Source organism: Phodopus roborovskii, unplaced genomic scaffold (assembly GCF_943737965.1).
Source record: "Phodopus roborovskii unplaced genomic scaffold, PHOROB, whole genome shotgun sequence".
Taxonomy (NCBI): domain Eukaryota; kingdom Metazoa; phylum Chordata; class Mammalia; order Rodentia; family Cricetidae; genus Phodopus; species Phodopus roborovskii.
In genome coordinates, this window is record NW_026126638.1 from 5,119,299 (window position 1) to 5,139,160 (window position 19,862).

The 19,862-nt window shown below is 36.5% G+C and overlaps 1 protein-coding gene across 1 annotated transcript; it reads right to left on the reverse strand.

The window, feature by feature from the left end:
• Positions 1-623: 623 nt before the first annotated feature.
• LOC127213012 (NKG2-A/NKG2-B type II integral membrane protein) lies at positions 624-13,232 on the reverse strand. The gene is made up of 7 exons (XM_051173243.1): positions 13,011-13,232; positions 12,499-12,600; positions 11,973-12,020; positions 11,281-11,432; positions 9,380-9,480; positions 8,929-9,071; positions 624-843 (listed from the first exon to the last, which is right to left on the reverse strand). Exons 1-6 carry the CDS (start codon positions 13,195-13,197, stop codon positions 8,954-8,956), a joined length of 708 nt encoding a protein of 235 aa, XP_051029200.1. The 5' UTR covers positions 13,198-13,232; the 3' UTR covers positions 624-843; positions 8,929-8,953.
• Between the last annotated feature and the right edge of the window lie 6,630 nt (positions 13,233-19,862).

Sequence of the window (19,862 nt, forward strand, 5' to 3'; positions counted from 1 at the left end):
GAACAATTATTTAAATCTTGTCATGTAAAAACAGTAGCAAATTTGAGGAAACTAATACCAAAGGACATAGTGACTTCAAACATTTCCTTTTAATATTATACAAGTATAAATGTTTTCCTAAAGTCTTTATTTGTGAAGATTCACTAACTAATTCTTATTGTTTATTTCCCCTGAAAGTCATGATCACTTTGCATAGGCTGAGATCAACACAAATACAACCTGTGCAAATATTGGGACTTTGGAAATTATTGTGTACTTTGTTGGGGTTTATTGAGAAAGCAATGTTCTGTCCGTAATTACAATAGACACTCTTAAATAATTAGTATTCATAAAAATATGAATGTTAATTTCTTAGTTTTAAATAATTTGATATCAAAATATAGGAATATACAATAAAATTTATTGAATATAGAAATGAACTTATGGGAAGAAAGTATTATAAAAACTTACAGGTTCAAAACTGACCAAACTTTTCAATAGTTAATGTAACCACTTACAAATAATAAGGGTTTCTAGATGCATGTCTTTGAGTTACAAAAGCACAACGTAGATATTAAAAAAAAAACTTTGCAATAACTGTCATTGTACTTTCCATAAATTCAGAATAAATGTTTGACAGATTTTTTTAATTACATGAATATGAAAATATATTCAACGTATCCTCTGATGACTATGTACAGAGAAATATGTACAGAGACTTCCAGCTGTCAGAGTGAAAATGACCCGCCAATCATCATATTACGGGTAATATCAGCGTTTGTCACCACCAAGCGGGATATATATAGAGGGAGCAGATGATCCTTTGGGATCCAGCCACAAGTTCATCTGAAGGGGGCAGGAAATCTGCAGGGAAAATGGAAGCAACGGGAAAGATGGATGGAGACAGCTGCACAGGGGGTTTCATGCATGTGGAATAGAAGAGATACACTCAACCAAAATGCTACATCCACAAGGCTATTTTCTTTTTGGAATGGATATCTATATTGTAATAAATATGTTACCCCATGAGTTCTTTGTAAAGAGCTAGAGCTTTTAGCAACATAGTAGTTACATGCATACATCGTATGAGGTATGCATATATCATGTGATATATGTGAATATATTTACCATATCCAGGTTTGAGGTTGGATTATCACATGTGAATGAGCCTGTTTCCATCTTCAGCTCACCATCCAAGTGAATAACCTTGGATAGTTACACAGAAAGGTGAATACATATTTCATTTGAGCCATGACAATTCTTGTCATTTCCTACAAGGTGCTGGGGAGCACTTTGAGGATGAAATTCCAGATAAACACCTTCCTGTACAGTCACTAGGTTGTATCTCCAACTCTCCTTCATTTCCTGCACTCAGTTTTGAGTTCCTTGGCCTGATTCGGTTCATAGTAACCTCTCAGCTCTGTAGCAGGAGGTATTAGGAAGTACACTTTAAGTAAATGTGCTTTAGACACTAATATTGCATATTTTCATAAACATATAATTTGGGAAGCTTGGGAGCATCCAACTGGGTGAGATGTGGAGTGAAAACTTCTTATCTTACAGCTGCATCAAAAAAAATCTAATTAAAATATCCACAGACCTGTGAATTGTACCTCCCTGCACAAATAAGAAAGTTTCAACAGATGGCTGGGTTCAACATAAACCCATACTTTGGACCTTGGAACACAGTAGAGTGACAAAATTAAAGGAACAAAAGCCTGGCATTCTGGTTGCCTTTTATGTTGTTGTGATAAAGCAACTAAGTGAGGAAATGATTTGTTTGAGGATGTACTTTGAGGTCACATCCATCACAAAAGGAAACCAGGGTGGGAAATGAAGCAGAAATCAGGGAGGAACAGGGCTTGCTGCTTCCCTCTCTAGCTTTCTTAAGCATGCCAGCACTATGAGGCTAGGAATGGTACCATGGACAAGGGGCTGGGCCCTCCCACATCAGCCATCACTCAGAACAACCTCAAGGACTGCCTGGTCTGGAGAAATCCATGCTTGCTCTAGAAATACAACTATGTAAGACCTGTTTCCAAAACAAAATTGTGAAGGTGCGATCTGGAGTAAAGCCTTTATCTGGAATGTAATTTTTAGTATTAGAAAAATGATCCTAAGTTAAAATATTAGTAATCTAAAGCAAGAATACATACATGTCTTAATTACAATGTCTAGAATATTGTTGAAACTAATGATTAGAAGAGTTGAACTATTTTTTTGTTTTATTTTGTAAATGCTGATTCAGGTTTTAATGAAAATTTTGTTATATGATAATGGTCAAAGACTAGATGTTCCATGGGTATGGGGATAGTATTTTTTCACATGTATAGTAATTATTTCACTATAATGCTACTATTTAGTGACTTCTATTACTCTTTAAAATAAAATGCTATTCTTTATTTTGAATGGCTCAATAGTTCTGACAAATCTTTAAAATTTTAAAGAAACAAGTATTTTATGTTTGAAAATGTTAATTGACATTACACTAGCCCATGAAATACACAAAATCAATATCAAGCAAAGGAGAGTCTGTTATCTGTCACTTTAGGGATGCTCTCAGCCTTGAAACCTCTGGAAGACTGAGCTCAAACAAATCTAAGTTTTTATTTCCTAAAGTTTATAGAAATAAAATTTATTATAACCTATATAGTCACTGGCCACCTAAAGACATTATGTGTTGAGAATGTGTCTCAGTGTCACAGTATTTGTCCAGCATATAGGAGATTTCCTAGCAACACAGCAAACCAATGACCAGAATGAAGATATTCTGGTCAACGATGAATCATATGTAACTATCGTCCCACAATGTTGCTTAGCTGAAGACACTGCAGCTTCTACAGTTTGCCTATTTTCTTTGGGCTGTTTATGCACATAATGAGGCCATGCAATGATGCATTCCTAAGAATGTCATTGTCATTGAGTCATGAATTGTGGGGTTCTCTCAGATCACCACAACCAGCAGGTTAATGATCTGAGGGAAACAAGAAGAAAATTCAGCTCAACATGGCTCAACATGACTCAGTAGCCAGTGTTGGTTCAAATTTCGAGAGTCTGATCTTGAGTAGTTTATTTTAGGCATATTCAGTTTCAGCATGGAAAAGCAATGTTTCCTGATGATAATTAGTTCAACTTCATGTGTACAACAAAACCCCCTACTGGGTTGACTTATCCAGCCTCGATATGAGAGCTTTAGCTTTTTATTGCATATTGTTTTCTCCTAGTTTGTGCTGTCCTGTCTTGGATGCCTTCTCTTTTCTGAAGAGGGAATGGAGGGGTAGTGGATCTATGGGAGAGAGGAGACTGGGAGGAGAGCTAAGAGGAGTGAGGGAAGAGAGACTGTGCTCAGGATGTAATATGAGAAGGATATATTTTCAATAACAAAGAGATGTGAATATATCTAACCTCTTTATAAAGAACATGCAACATGTCAATACAAATAGGTTCAATAGAATTACTAAGAAATCAGGCTTAAGATAAGGATCTTTGGTCACACAGACATTGAAAAAGCCAGCAGGCTATTTCCCACCTCTGCTTCCAGGCTTCTGGGTGGAAAACGGCATCACTTTGGAGAGAACATTCTGAGTTTAACATTCCTGGTCCTTCTTGGGCTGATCTGTAAGCACAAAGACCTACGTGCCTCCTACAATGAAACTGTCATAGTTTCTACTAATTACACTTGACTTTTATAAACTGAATCTTATTTTTTAAGTGTTCCATATATGTACTCTATGCATGCTCAATTTGTTTTTCTTAAATATTAATTAGTACATTCAAGATTTAAAGCTGTCAAATAATGTAAACCACCTCATATTCATTAATATTCCATGTCCTTGTTCAATATAGCTATATCTGTTACCAGAATAGACAATGACGTGAAGTTTTAAATTATGTAATCCTACTTATATGGACCACATTTTTATTATATGCAATGATGTGAGCTTTCTCTTTTCTGACATGTAACTCCATGAAATCTATGGTCAAACAATGATGTAACAAAAAATAAAAACCAAGTAAATGATTTAATATAATAAGAGTAATTATAATTTATCCTTTTAAACATGGATTATTATTTTTTAAAATAATAAAGAATAATTGCATCTTTTCAAGTTATCCATCTCTCAGGATAGTATTATTAAAATAACTTTCCTTTGACTCTTGTTAAAGGTATGTGAACACTTAAAGATGAATAATTTGGAAGCAAAAAGATGTAAATGTATTTTTTAGTATGATGCCAAAATTCATTTTTCAGGAATTACCAAGAAGAGAGTCATCATTTGACTATAACTAAAGGAAAAATTTGAAGTTTTAAAGATAAATTCTTGTGAATAACAGCCTTGGACATACAAATAGGAAGAGTAGAAGGAACTGTTGGGTTTCTTTAAATAGATAGTAAATGGGTACAATATTGATGACAAAATATCTAATTTAAAAGTTTGTTAGGATAAGATACAGTATATCACACCATTTCAGAAAGAAAATGTAGAATAAATTGTGAATAAAAGTAGAAATATGAGCCAGGTGGTGGTGACGCATGTTTTTAATCCCAGTACTTTGGAGGTAGAGACAGGCATATCTCAGAGAGTTTGAGGCCAGCCTGGTCTACAAAGTAAGTTTCAGGACAGCTAGGACTGTTATACAGAGAAAGACTGTCTCAAAACAAAACAAAACAAAAAAGAAAGAAAAAAAGTAAAAAAAAAAAAAAAGAGAAAAATTATTTATTGGATTTTAATGAGTAAAGAATTATGCTGTAAAATGAGAGATATAAATTAAAGAATATTTAAAGTGAAATTAACAAATTCATGTAATGGCATATGATCAAAGAAAATAATGTGAAAAGATAAAGAGACAGAAAAGTAGAGTTCATGAGTCGGTAGTGTTAAAAATTAAATGAAAATTAGAATTAATTATATATTTAAGCAACATATAAATATCACAGTAATCTAATAATACAAGCAACTTATAAATATTACAGTAACCTAACAGTACATTAAATACAAGCTAAATAACATTCAATTTAGATTAAATACGGGCTTATATTTCAAATTTCTCAAATTAATAAGAAACTCTTAACACAAGCAAAAGGAAAGATGAAACTAAAAAAATGAAAAATGATACAATAGCGTTCTATCATAAGATGACAATAACCATTATTGGAGATGAAGAAAGTATTTGATAATGACAGAACTGATATGCCAACCACTAATAATGTTTCATTTGCTTTTGTGTACCTCAAAATAATTGAACGAATAATAAAGCATAGACTTGGAAGACAGGAATTTAATCCCAAATGGGACCTAGATACTTCTACACCATACCTCAGGCAGCAGATAAATCTATGAAGTTATGGAAATACTTAAGCTGGAGTGTCAACACAGGCATTCACTCACAAACTCTCTTCTGTGAGCCCAGAAGGCTTATATTCTTAGATTCACTTGGGAAATTTCCTCAGAACTACACTAATATTTACAAGTGTATAATTGGAAAGTATTTAAAGCTGAGCTGTCTACTTAGTAGTTGTGGTTGCCCCTAGTCATGCTTGCATAAGACATTCAAACTGTAGCAATTTAAAATTAATTAAAAATAAATATAACATAAAATAGGTTCTCCATTAATAGTAATCATATCCATAGGCGTGTGTCAACATAACTGACAATTCCTTTCAGTTTATCTAAAAAATTCAGTAAACGATCAAAAATTTGAAGCAGGTCGTTTCTAAATCTAAAGCACATTTCTAATTAATGATGGGACAAAGATTATCATAACGGCTTTTCACAGTTAAGAATTACAAAAATATAGCAAAATGTCTCTTATGAGAAATTGATTTCTTCAAAGGCAATATTACAGAAGAGAGATTTTAATGTGAACATGAAACCATAGAAGATTAAAATTAGAAAAGCAAAACAAGTTGAAATTCTCAACAAATGAAACAAATTCTCAACCAAAGTCACTTTCATTGCTGAGACAGAAAGCCAAGTTTGGTGGCACATGCCTGTAAACCTGTGCTCTCAAGAGACAGAATGATTGATGTCAGTCTGAACTGCATGGGGAGACACTGACTCCGAAACAAAGCAAAGCACTATGGGATGGTTCAGCAGGTAAATGTGTTTGCCACCAAACATTTTTACCTGAGTTTGAACCCTGTTCCAGATGGAAGAAAGAGAGATTGAACTCCTGTAAACTATCTTCTGACTTCTAAACATGTGCAATGGCTTGTAAACACGCGCGCGCGCGCGCACACACACACACACACACACACACACACACACACACACACACGGCATAAGTAAATGTGAGAGACTTTAAAAAACAACAAGAAGAAACGAATGATGTATAACATTTACTAAAGGTCCTTGAAGAAGTATTTAGAAGATGTAAATATTTGGTCTGTTCTTAATAATTTTTTCATTGTAAGTTTTACAGACCTGAGATATTGAAACTATATTTAGAAATCATTTCAGGAACATTGTCAAGTACATTTTATGAGGTCACAGTCACCCTGATACACAAACACAAAAAAGATTTATCAAAGTATGAAGATTACAAACTAATTTCCCTCATTAATATGGGAGCAATAATATTCAATAAAATATTTGCAAACGGAATCCAAGAACACATCAATAAGATCACCCACTAGGAGCAAGAAGGCTTCATCCCAGAGATGTGGGGATGGTTCAACATACAAAAATCTGTCAATGTAATCCACCATATAAACAAACTAAAAGAAAAAGAAACATATGATCATTGTAGTGATATATTATTTGTAATTTATAAAGTTTGACTGAGGATTCAGAAAAGCCAAGTCAGCCTCAAACTATAGAGATCAGGCAGTGGTGATATACACCTTTAATCCCAGCAGCCAGAAACTAGGAAGTGTTAGTACACATCTTTAATCCTAGGACTCAGGATTAAGAAATAGATGAATCTCTGTGAGTCCAAGGCCACCTATATCTACACAATAGTGAATCAGTCTAAAAGAGAATTATAGTTTACACCTCTAATCCCAGTATTAGGGATGTACATAAGACAAAAGCAAGGTCTCAGAGAGGCATTCACCAGCCAAGCTGAGAAGTTACAGTCTGAGGCTTGGTGAGAGCTCATGGAAACAGGATCAGCCCATTCAGCCTGAGGTACAGATAAGAAGCTAGTGGCCAGCTGTTTTGCTTTTCTGATATTCAGCTTGAAGTCTGAACTCCAATATCAGTCTCTGAGTCTTTTATTTTTTCATATTACAGATCATCTCATTAGGTGCTAAAATTCAATATCTCTTCATGATAAAAGTCTTGGAGAGATTAAGGACACAAAGGACGTACATAAATGTAACAAAGGCAATTTTAATCAAGCTGATAGCCAATATTAAGTTAAATATAGAGAAATTCAAAGCAATTCTACTAACATCAGGAATAAGACAAGGCTATCCACTTTCTCTGTATCTCTCCATAGCCACTGAACTTCTAGCTAGACCAGTAAAACAACTAAAGGAAACCAAGTGGATACCAATTAGAAAGAAAGAAGTCAAAGTATCATTATTTGCAGATAATACTATAGCGTACATAAGTGACCCCAAAATTTCAAGCAGGGAACACCTACAGCTGATAAATTCCTTCAGAGAATTGGATGGATACAAGATTATCTTAAAAAAATAATAAGTAGCCTTCCTACACACAAATAACAAATGGGCTGAGAAAGAAGTCTCAGAAACAACACTCTTCTCAAAATCTTCAAACAATATAAAATACTTCGGGGATAACCTCTAACAAGTGAAAGAACCTTATGACAAGAACTCCAAGTCTTTGAAGAAAGAAATTGAAGAAGACATTAGAAGATGAAAAGAACTCCCATGTTCTTGAATCAGTAGGATTAATATAGTAAAAATGGCCATGTTACAAAAAGCAATCTATAGATTCAACACAATCCCCATAATAATTCCAACACAATTCTTTCCAGAACTTGACATAACAATACTCAACTTCATATGGAAAAACAAGAAAAAATAGGATAGCTAAAATAGAACCAAATATGACTGGCTAAAAAAGTAAATGAAACGATTCTTCAAGATATTTTGCTATACTGAAGCAGGATCCTGGCATAATCAGAGAGCCTCCAACTAGCAACTGATGGGAACAGTTGCAGTGATTCATAGCCAAACATTAGTTGAAACATGATCAACTTTTCAGAAGGTAAGGAATGACTGTAGGGTAAAGAAGGGTGAAGAAAACCCACAGAATCAACTAGCATGGACTCATAAGGGTTCACTGAGCCTGAATCAACAATCAGGGAACAGACATGGAGCTGATATATGTCCTTGGCATATATGTTATAGTTGTATAGCTTTGTATTCTGGTGGAACTTCTAACAGAGGGAGTGGTATCTGTTTCTGACAAGTTTGCCTGCTTTTGGGACTCTTTCCGTCCTATGGGATTGCTTCATTCAGCCTTATCATGTGCCTAGACTTATTGCAACTTGATATACCATGTTTGGTGGATATCCCTGGAAGACCTCCCTTTTCTGAATAGAAATGGAGGCAGAGTAGATGAGAATCAGGAAGGACTGGGAAAGGAGGAGGAAGGGTATCTACACATATATGGAAATGTAGTTAATAAATGTGTAACCTAATTGTACTGAGGAAACTCAATTTGTAATCTGCTGCTTCCAGCAAAGGAATTCTACAAAGTCCTATGACAACACCTTGGATAGTAATTTGGAAATGTAACAGGGCTTCTGAAGAAAACTGCCTTGGAATATGTGCAATCTGTTATAAAATTTAACATTATAAGGAGTATCATAAGTAAAAAGATTCAGATACAAATAAATATTTGTACTTTTTTGTCTATTTAGTACACTTCAATGATTATTTTTGAAAAATTTCATTACTCAAATACATAATATAATTCACTTTAAAATGTACACATTATAACTCTATTTTCAGGTTATGAAATTTGGCATTACCTGGAAGACTCCAAGTGCGTGTGTTTTAGTTGGTGAGCTTACGCTTACAAAGATATGTATGCAAAGATGTGCAGTTATCTGCTAAGAGGCCAGAAGACGACAGCATGACACAGTTATGTTCATCATGGGAAAGCTCTGTTATCCTGCAATGGCAGAAACACAAAATTCAGGTATACTTTACGTGGATAATCTGCTAAATGAATGACTCCTGTAAGTTAAGTGCAGAAGAAGGATCTCATGAAAGTCAGCAATGGCGTCTTCACTGATAGTGTGGTAAGGACTGATGATTGGGAAAACCAAGTAGCCCATTCTTCAGATTGACCTGAGCAGTTCACTAAGATCAGCATCATTCTGCCTGTGCATAACTCAACTTCATTCACTGACACCATCCTTGAGGGCTTCTTGGTGTGGTTTCTTTTTCTTGTCTATTGCATCATTCATGAAAACTTACTTTGGTTTGAAAGTTGAGTCTTTTTTCCAAATCCATAGTTGATCTCTGCTCTTCCGAAAGACTCCAGTCCATGGGACCAGTGAGAACAAATTCAGAAAGTCCTTCCAGAGAAACAAGGAATTTTCATCAGTATGAAGGCTCTTATTACTTTTAAAAATGTGTTATTATATTCTGCCATAGTATGGTTATTGCCCAATACAAATCAAGTTACTAAAGTTGAGAACACTTCTTACACTGCCCAAACAATCACATATGTGTTTAATTTCAATCTAGAGTTAACTTTTAAATGTTTATAGTTACAAGTTTTATTCTTTTATTAGTGGGAAACTTGGAAATTGATTTATGTAACTTAATAGTTATTCATTCTAACAACATAAACATAACAGTGATTCAAACAAATTTCCAGAAATGGAATGAAATTCTTTGTGTGCTGTGCTGAAATCAACTTTTCTACTGTTTCTCCCAATTCAGTGTCAGAAGGAAGGTTATGGTTTGCTATTAAAGAATGAGTGATACAGTGAACAAAGTTTCTGTTTTCTGGGTACCACATCATCGTTAACTAGCTGAACGTCCACTGTTATCTATTGCCTTACGGGTGGGTTACTGAAACTGTAGTATTAAAGCTTCTCTTGGATACTGTTACAAATACAAGAGGAAGCTTGGAGAGTAATAACAGAAGACACAAGCAAATAATTCTGAAGACCTGAAACAAAGAACTGAAGGAGCTTGACACCTGAAGATAAAGGACTACACCCTGTGTCCCTCGTCCAGTGGAATAAAATAACCTTTCATGCTCTCTCCTAGAACCCAAGAAACAATAGGCAAATTTTGTGAGCTCTCTCCTCCCTGTGTAAGAGAGACTGGCCAGCAGCACTGGGCAAGGCTGAAAACGCTGAATGGAGTGATTGGTAGTATACGTGCTTCTCCTACTTACTGAAGGACACCAGGGTAGGAGCAGGTGTCAGGGATCCCATGAGTACAAGTGGCCACGTAAGATGCCTCTCTCTTTGAGGGTGTGGCACGCACTTCCCTGCAGGGTCATCAGATAGAGTGTATTTTAGAATGTTATGCTTATAAAACACAGCTGTGAAAATTACTACACTGCAGATCAATGCAGTATAATGGACCGATGACTCGCTTTAAGACCATGAAAGAGTAAATAGTGGTGATTCTCAACCTTCCAAATGAGCAACACTGTAATACAGTTCCTCGTGTTGTGGTGATCCAAAACCATAAGATTATTTTTATTTCTATTTTATAACTGTAATATTGCTTTTGTTATGAATCATAATGTAAATATCTGATATTTCCTACGGTCCTAGTGACCCCTATGAAAGGCTTATTGTACCCTCAAAGGGATTGAGAACCAGGGGTTGAGAACTGCTGCATTATAGAATGTCTGTGTAACAGTGTATACATATGTCTGACCCCTGTTTTATAAAATCCAAAGGCGTATGCAGCTAATTATAGCAAAAGTCAGAGAAATGGTTCTGTGTAGGAAGAACTCATGAGAGTATGCATAGGGAATGGACATGAAGGAAATGGAAACATCTGCATAGATATCTGACTGTTATTACCTCCACCTAATCACTTTTTGACAAGTGTTAACTATCATACATGTATAGATATTTTTGTGTATGGTAAAATTAAATGGAAAAGTGAACTTCAGACTAAATGGACTTGTACAAGGGTGGCTTTCATAAAATTAAAAAAAAAATAAACCTGAAAATAAATACTCACTGCCAGTACACAAATATAATAAACCATTGTAAAATAAAATAATAAAGTACCATACAAAATTGTTAACTCTATGAAACTTATAAGAATATGAATGGATTCTACACACATCACATTGATAGGGAAAAGAGGTTAAGCAATGATTGACACAGCCCAGCTCTTACCTGCTCCTCTTCACTCTCTATGTAGAGCAGAGAAGAATTTTTGGAAATGCAGGACTCTAAACTGTCATTCCAAGTTTTTTTCTCCACACTAATGTAATAACAATTGTGAGAATATGATATCCACTCCTTTGGACAATGGCCACAAGTGTGTGCTGAAGAAAAAAAATATTATTTAGATGAAACGCGAACTTAATGATAAAAAACAAATGTTTTCATAGGTCCTAACATTAATGTAAAGATGTATCTACATAGCCTAGAGGCTGATAAATATAAAACAAATTATTCACTCAAGCACACAAACAAAGAAAAGAGTCTGCCCAAGGCCCCCATGTTTATTCATCTGTCTAAACTGAATAAACAAGTCTTTACCCTACAAATTCTTTTTTCAGAGTCAGTGAACATAAGCTCTCTTTTGGAATAGTGAGGTTTTTTTGTCTTATCATAGTTCACCAGTAGGAAAATTAAGCCAATTATTTAAAATCTTGTATGGTCATTTTATCTGAGTATTTCTTATTGTAGGATTAAGGAGGGATTAAGGAGGTTATCACTCTTAATGTTTACTTATGAACATGTAGTGTTCATGTTTCTAGATTATTTTCTTCCTAGAAATCTACTATCGTCTTTGCACAGCTTTAGTCAGACACAAAATCTAATGTGTACAAGCATCAGAACTTTGACAAAGCGAGGTGTACCTGTCTGGGTGCTAGTCACAGAGGTGTTCTGCGAGTTTGCTTCAGGATCTGGAGAGTTAAAACAATTCTCATGAAATAAACATGCAAAATACGTGACAATTGTAGTTTCTTGGTCTGAATCTGATGTACCATTTTGAATTAGGATACAGTGGAATACAATTGAAATTGTCAAAAAATAAATAAATAAAAATATAGCGAAAACCTTGGAGAAAACTACTTCAACTGAAAGCCTGAATTTGAACCCCATAACCTATGACAAAACCACCTTCAAAACAGTTTTCACATCTCAGTAAAGAGTTTCTGAGGTTCTAAACTGTGTTTGAGTTATAAGATCCTTGGTAAAATCAGAAGTAAACATTGTATGCAATTGCTATGGTATTGACAAAATCACGGAAACCGTTCCACATTTAATCCAAATACATACTTTAAAATTTAAATAAAAACTACTATTTTTGATAAGTTTTGAAAGGCTCTTCTAGTGATTAAAGTCAAGAGCTCCTTTATAATCTTCTTAAAACATGCTTACATGGTATGGCAACTGTTCTAATTACAACCACAGCGACCAGTAAGGCAACGCCGATAATGCCCAGAATCCCAGCGATGAGTTTTTCTGGAGGACATGGAAGACCTGCAGAAACAAAAGGGTGGCTGTTCACAAGGTTTGCTTACACACACACACACACACACACACACACACACACACACAGAGAGAGAGAGAGAGAGAGAGAGAGAGAGAGAGAGAGAGAGAGAGAGAGAGAGAGAGTCCCAGGTCCTCCTCTACACCTGTGGGCAATATAATCTCATGAGAATGGTCTGTAAATTCTTGCAATGGAGAGCTAGTTCCAGGACAGGCTCCAAAGTCATAAAGGAACCTTGTCTTGAAGAACCAAAAAAAAAAAATCTTGCAACAGAGTGAAATCCACGTTCACAAATTATAAAAGCATAGGTCAAGTTCCAGTCCTCATAAGTAGGCCATTGCAACCTCCGTGCCCACCTTTTCACGCCCCTGGCATCCTAGAGTAGTTAAGAGGGTCTCACCTTCGCAGCAGCAGTCTCTGCAGACTGGGGGATGCTCTTGAGGAGCATTTTGAAAGCTGAATTCCGCATAGGTGATATCCTGGTCAGTTACTGAGATGGATCTTCGAGTGCCCCTTGGTTTCTTTTGCTGTTTCCTTGAGTTCTTCGCCACATTCAGTTCTGCGTAGGTGACTCTTTCATTACTCATCTCGGCAGCTGAATGATGCCAGGGCCTGTGCTATGGCGACTGTTCACAAAAAGGTACTCATTCTGATGCAGTTAAATGGGTGGAGTCTGGAGCATCAGAGCTCATTTGCGGATGAAATTTGTAGTCTGTTTTTCCCCCTTTTGTGTGCTGTGCTATAAACAAACAAACAGAGTATTGAAAGATAATCCACTTTTGACAAAATATTTTTGGCAGGACAAAATGGTGAGGAAGAAAGATGTCTACAGACAAGGGAAATGTTTTACGAATTAAATTTAGCTTGCATAGTGCTAACAGCATGAAATGTTGAATGCTTACATCAAAGATCTTACACTGTAACAGAAGAGAATATTGCATTAATGTCTGCAACTTGAATCTTTTCATTGTTTTGAGAATTTCATACATGAGTACGATATTTACATCATTTCCACCCCTCTCTCTTCCCTTCCAGCCTGTCTCATGCAATCCACTCTCCCTTGAATCCATGACCTTCTCTTTAATTACCATCCTTACATATACATGTGTGCAGGCACACACAACAATTTGCTGAACTTTTATACCAAATCGAAACCCAATAATGAGTAAAAACTGAATGTTCTAAATAGGTAGTCTAGGAAGGTCGATACACAAATATTCACATAAAACTAGCAATCACTTTAAATAACTAACATATTTATAGTAAATTGCATGTTATTACATGTATGTTTTTAGAGTAATTGAGGAGTTCAGAGAACTAAATATTTAAGATATTGTAAATGGTAGAAAATGCAATGTCAGAAAAACCTTGCATGAAATAAACACTATTGGAAATACTTTGAAAGTGATTTTAATACCCCTTTTATTTAAAGAAATAATTGTCTAATATGTGAAACCATAACATGATAAAAATAATTCATACAGAATATCGATGGCTCAGGCTTCCCCAAAGAGTCTGTGGCTGTCAAAATCAATGTCATTTTAGTAACATATAGTATAATTGTAAACTCAGCATAATAGATAATTCAATCAATTGGTCCAGTAACCAATGAGGTCTAGAATTAATTCTGGCTTTAAAACTTACCTGTGATCTTTGAGAAGTTACTAATAACCCAGTGCAACATAGAAAAATATGTAAGGCAATTAATACTTACCTCTGACATGCAGAGCTCTCAATAAACTTTAGCTATTTAAATTACTAATTACTGGTCTTAGTTCCTACTATGATTGTTCTTCACCAATCAGTGACAGTCCCTTTAAGAACCTGTGACATCTGAGATAAATCTGTATGTTGCTATCCAAAGATCCAAAGGGCCCAAATTGTAATACTGAAAATCCGAAATTCATCATCCGGTCTTCTGTGGCTGTAGATTTAATTACATCGATAAGGAAACACAAACGCGAGTGGGTGGCTAACTCTCCATAGACAAGGACAGAACTTTGAGACAATCCTCCAATGAATTCCACATGCTTGGACTTATCCAAGTTGTTTAAAGGCATCCGTGTTCCAGTGTGGTTCCCTGCATCAGAACCATTCCTCAGTTGCTCTCCATGTAGCATTTGCAATGTTCCCTTAACTGACTGGGCTGGTGGACCCTAGGGGACACTAAGAAGCTCCCTCTGTTGCTAGAAAGCCAAGCCTCCTGCAGTGAGGTGGAGCTCACAGGAGGCCTGTGGGAGCTGAGCACCAAAAGGTGAAAGTCTGTCGCAGAAATCTAGGACAACTGTGACAGTGAACTAAGCAGGTTGCCCCTTGGGGCTCGGGGTGAGTCAAGAGTGGAAAAGGAGATTTCTCACTAATGTGTCACTGAAGGTTGAACAGGAAATTCTCATACTCGTCTGATTTTGAAATCAGTTTTTCTCATCACACACTTTTACAATAGAGGACACTTTGGGTTTCTGTCAAAGGGACACAGTGGTCCTCTTATGTGTACATGCCTGTAATCCTGGGAAAGCCACGAGGCTAACCTACGATTTAAGTGATCCTGATCATTTGTATAAGGTCTGTGTTATAACTTGTGTTGGACTATGGTGGCCAGGATAAGATAAAAAAGGGTCAACGAAAAATATCCTGACCCTAAAACCAGAGCCAAGGAAAAACACCCTAACCCTGATTTGACCTCAAGATCAGGGCCAAGAACACCCTGACCTGGACTTGACTCCAGGACCAAGGCTTGAAATTCCACCAATCCCTGAGTTCCCCGAGCACAAATCCCACCAATCCCTGAGCTTGCCCCATAATGAGGCTACAAAAACCCACCAATCCCAAGCAACTCTGTAAAGCTCTCCCCAAGAAACCCTATATAGGCTCTATATTCTGTTCAGTTTGCTACTGCTTCTCATTCTAGCAAAAGCCATCCCCACCCCCACCCCCGGAATTATTTTCCCCTTCCCAGTGAATCTTTTGAGCAAGGATTGCATGTGGCACAGGACCTGAACCCAGCTGTGACACTTCCTCAGAAGCAGAGCACAGCTGTACCATAGTTCACAGGAGTGGCGTAGAACTGAAAATTTTTCCTTGGGGGGAAGCTTTCCCCTAGCAGAGCTGTAACACTTTTGCCAGGGAAACTCTCCCAGACCCCGAAGCAGAGTTGTCACTTGCATTGTGAAATCTTTCCTGGGAGCAGAGCTGTAACACTTACAGTAACTTTGAGGTATTCCTTGGCTCCTGCCTTCCAGGATACCTTTCCATCCGAGCTCCAACTCTCACAATCAGTACAAAACGTTGAAACACAGGGAATCTTGGGATGGCAATTATATCATGGGATTCTGTTTTCAGGATGGAATTATTATGTTTTCAGGATGGAATTATTATTGTAGTTCTCGTGAGACTAGATTAGTTTCCTTCTGAACAAGGTATCACAAAGTCATTTCTGTATACCAACTGGTATGGCATGTGGCTCAGACAAGAAGACAAACAATTGGTGACACCTTCCCAGCAACCAGACCACAAAGGGAAAAAAAAGGGTAGAAAAAAAAAAAAAAACCATCCCCCTCTTTTCTTTATGAATTAACCCACCACAGGTTTTATCTATAGTGACAGAGAAGAGATTAAGAAGATTAATCTCAGCTTAGCCCCTCACAATTGCAGCTTGGAAGCATATCCACATACACAGGAACCCAGAAGATCTACTCAGCATATGACCTGCTAAATGTAGTTCCACTATGGGTCATGAAATGGCCCTATAATGCAGCTCCCTCCTCTCTGGGCTATTATCTGAGAGTTAGTCTGTATATTACCTCAGCATCAGAAAACCAGCACATCAAAAAGTCATTAACATGAGTGTGTAGTATAATATCTCTTTGATATAAATATCACTCAATTTAAAAATTTTTAATTACTGTGAACTACATTAACAAAATGAAGAATAAAAGCAGAAGTTTTGATGGATTCAAGTATTTCCTTTTTTAAATAAATGTATTTATTTATTTATTGGTGTTTTGCCTGCATGCATATCTGTGTAAGGGTTGGGTCTTCTGGAACAGGAGATACAGACAGTTATGAGCTACCATGTGGGTAGTGGGAATTGAACCTGGGTCCCCTGGAAGAGCAGCCAGCACTTTGAACTGCTGAGCCATCCCTCTAGTCCCTTCAAGTATTTTTTATGATATTTTTTTTTACAAGTTGTTCTATACAGGAAGAAGATACCTTGGTACAACTAATCCATGACAAGTGTATTACTTGACAAACTTAATTATCATAATATTCAACACAGAAGTTAGTTTTTTTTCTCTCTAACTGCAAGAATAGGCAAAAGCATTCCCTCTTATCATCTCAATTTAGCAAAGTAACATAAGTCCTAGATAAAGCATTTAGACAAGAGAAAGAAATGAAAATTGTCATCATCAGAAATATTTAAATTAAATCACCTGTCTTTTCATGTTACATGATCTGGGCATAGAAACTTAAATGTACCAAAAAAAAAAAAAAAAAAAAAAGCTTAGGAGAAAACAAGTAAGTTAAGTGAAAAGTGTAGTTATGGAATAAAAGTTCAGTAGTATTTTAATTTATAAATAAAAAAAACTATTTAGAGTAATACCAAAAATGAAAAGGTAACACAGTGTTATGAATTCTGAATGCTAGGGTTAAAATAGTGATGTTGGGAATAGAAGAAAATTAATAAGAGAGGGGTTGTGGCTGGATATGAGATAGATACACTGACAAAATTGAAGGAAGGATGGGCTGTAAATACAAACAAACAAACAGCAAACCTTGTCTCAACAGGCTCGATGAAGCAACCACCTCAAACCGAGGCATACATTCACATTACTGAAGGGCTAGACAATTGGCTCAGCCATTAAGAGAACTAACTCCTCTTCCAGAGGACATGGGTTCAATTCCCAACACCCACATTGCAAATCATAACCATCTGTAACTCCTGTTCAGGGGAGATCTGATATCCTCTTCTAGCCTTCCAAGATAGTGCACACATGTAGTTTACAGACAAAATATGCAGACAAAGCACTTATGCACACAAATTAAATGAATAATAAATAAATAATTTAAAAAACCCAACATAGTTGTCCTTTTCCCTAGTAGACAATTCAACTTAGTAGTATGAAGCTTAGCATTATCCACTTGGCACAGTGCAGAATCCCCTGGAAGGGTCTTTCAGTGAGAAACTATGTCCATTAGGGCTGTTTGTGAGCCCACCAGAAAGGGATTATCTTAACTGGGCTAACTGAGGTGGAAAGTGAGTGTGAGGGGGTAGGCTCTGAACTGCATGGAAACAGGAATGCCATTGAGTGCAATTATGTACACATTACTTCACTGCTCTTTGTTCTAGAGTGTGATGTAGTGCAGTCAGCGGCTTCAAGTTCCTCCCATGGCCAATTTGTAATAAAAAGACTGTAATCAGGCATCATGAGCCAATTAACTCTTCTACCTAAGTTGATTTTTACCAGGGCATCTTATCACAACGACACTTGAAACTAAGGCGGGTACTTACAACATTATACGTAGTCTTGCATCTTGTCCATCTTACTGCAACAAGCTGAACTGTGGATGAAACGGCTTGTAGGCAAGCCTCTGCCTATTCTATGAAAGAGAATACCACATGTTGACTCGGGGGAGGACAAAGGGAAGAGATGTGGTAGACCAAGACTTACAACTCCAATGGCCCATGCCACTGCCTGACTTGGTCTGCCCTCCACTCTTTGCATTGTACTGACTCCATGCCTTTACCCTCTCACCAGCTGGAATAAAGCCTGGTAACTTTCCTTACATTTCCCTCAGCCTGAAATCTCCTATGACAGCATAAAACCTTGAACTACTGCTGTGGCCAAGATGTAAGGGAATGTAATGTTTGTGTTGTCCTGTCTACAACTCTTTGCAATGGATTTAACTGAAGGGTATTTTTATCACTATTTTCCGAGCTTCATATGGATGATCTCAAACTTCAGATTGCCCCTTCCTGCCTCCACCTCTCAAGTGCTAAGACTACAGGCAAGGCATAGCATTTTAGTTAGGATTTATATTGCTGTAATGAAATGCCAAGACCAGAAAAACTTGTGGGGAAAAAAAAAAAAAAAGGATTTATTTAACTGACACTTCCACATCATGTTCTGTCATTGAAAGAAGCTAAGGTGGGAACTCAAATAGGGCAGGAACCTGGAGGCAGGAGCTGATGTAGAGGCCAGGGAGATGTGGTTGCTTACTGGCTTGCTCGACCTGCTTTCTTATAGGACCCAGAACACCCATGGTGGGCTGGCCTCTCAGCCTGAGTCACTAATTAAGAAAATGATCTAAAACTTGTTTACAGCCATAGCTTATGGAGACAGTTTTTCAACTGGGGCACCCTTCTCTTTGATGACTCTAGCTTGTGTCAAGTTAGCATAAAACTAGCCAGCACACAGGGTTACCATACTCAGTTCCTGGTTCTCGGGATTGAACCAAAGGCTTTGTGTGTGCTAGGTAAAGTCTCTAGCAACTGACTTATTTCCCCAGCTCCTGCTTCTACATTTTTGTCCTTTATTCTTAGAAGACATTACTATTTCTTGTTGAAAATTAAATTTTTCATTTACATGATAAAATATCCATAAGTTCCTTTTCCATGCAAGTCAAATATTATCACGTATAAACCTATCCTAATCTTTGAACTTTAAATGCAGAGAACACATTGTGAAACATGAAATCGAAGAAGAATCACACACACAAAAAAAAAAAAAAAAAAAAAAAAAAAACCCACATATACTTACTCAGTTCTGTTTTTCTCTTCATTACATTGTGATGTTTCCAAGGTCCAGGGAGACTCTGGCCACACCATGCTGTCTGGAGAGCTCAGTTACTATAATTTGGAATTTAATGGACTTCACTCATTTAATTATTATGCAGTCAGATATTTTGTTATTGTAACACCAAATAAGATATTTCTTTAGACAGATGAGATTTCAAGGAGAAAAAAATATATATAATAAAAGAAGAACTATATCCTTTAAGTCAGGCTGATAGGTTTCTACATGGCTTTCCTCCAGAACTAAGACAGATCTGTATCTGAATAAACCATCCAGTAATTATGGATTTCTAATGTGATAATTATGGGGTGCTGGGGAGAACAGCTAGGGCCTTGTTTGTGGCATACAAATACTCTACCATTGAGCTACATCTCTATCCTAGTCACCGATATGTTTATGACATTATTCCTCTATAATCTTATCTAGCTTTGGCAATATCTTTAACTAGTAAATCAGTT

Excerpts from the sequence above, each read along its gene's own strand:
- LOC127213012 (XM_051173243.1), bottom strand. The coding sequence starts at position 13,197 with ATGAGTAATGAAAGAGTCACCTACGCAGAACTGAATGTGGCGAAGAAC. Across the intron at positions 11,433-11,972 it reads TGTGACTAGCACCCAGACAG|CACACACTTGTGGCCATTGT; the intron begins GTACACCTCGCT and ends TTTTTTCTTCAG. Across the intron at positions 9,481-11,280 it reads TAGAGAGTGAAGAGGAGCAG|GACTTTCTGAATTTGTTCTC; the intron begins GTAAGAGCTGGG and ends TTTCTCTGGAAG.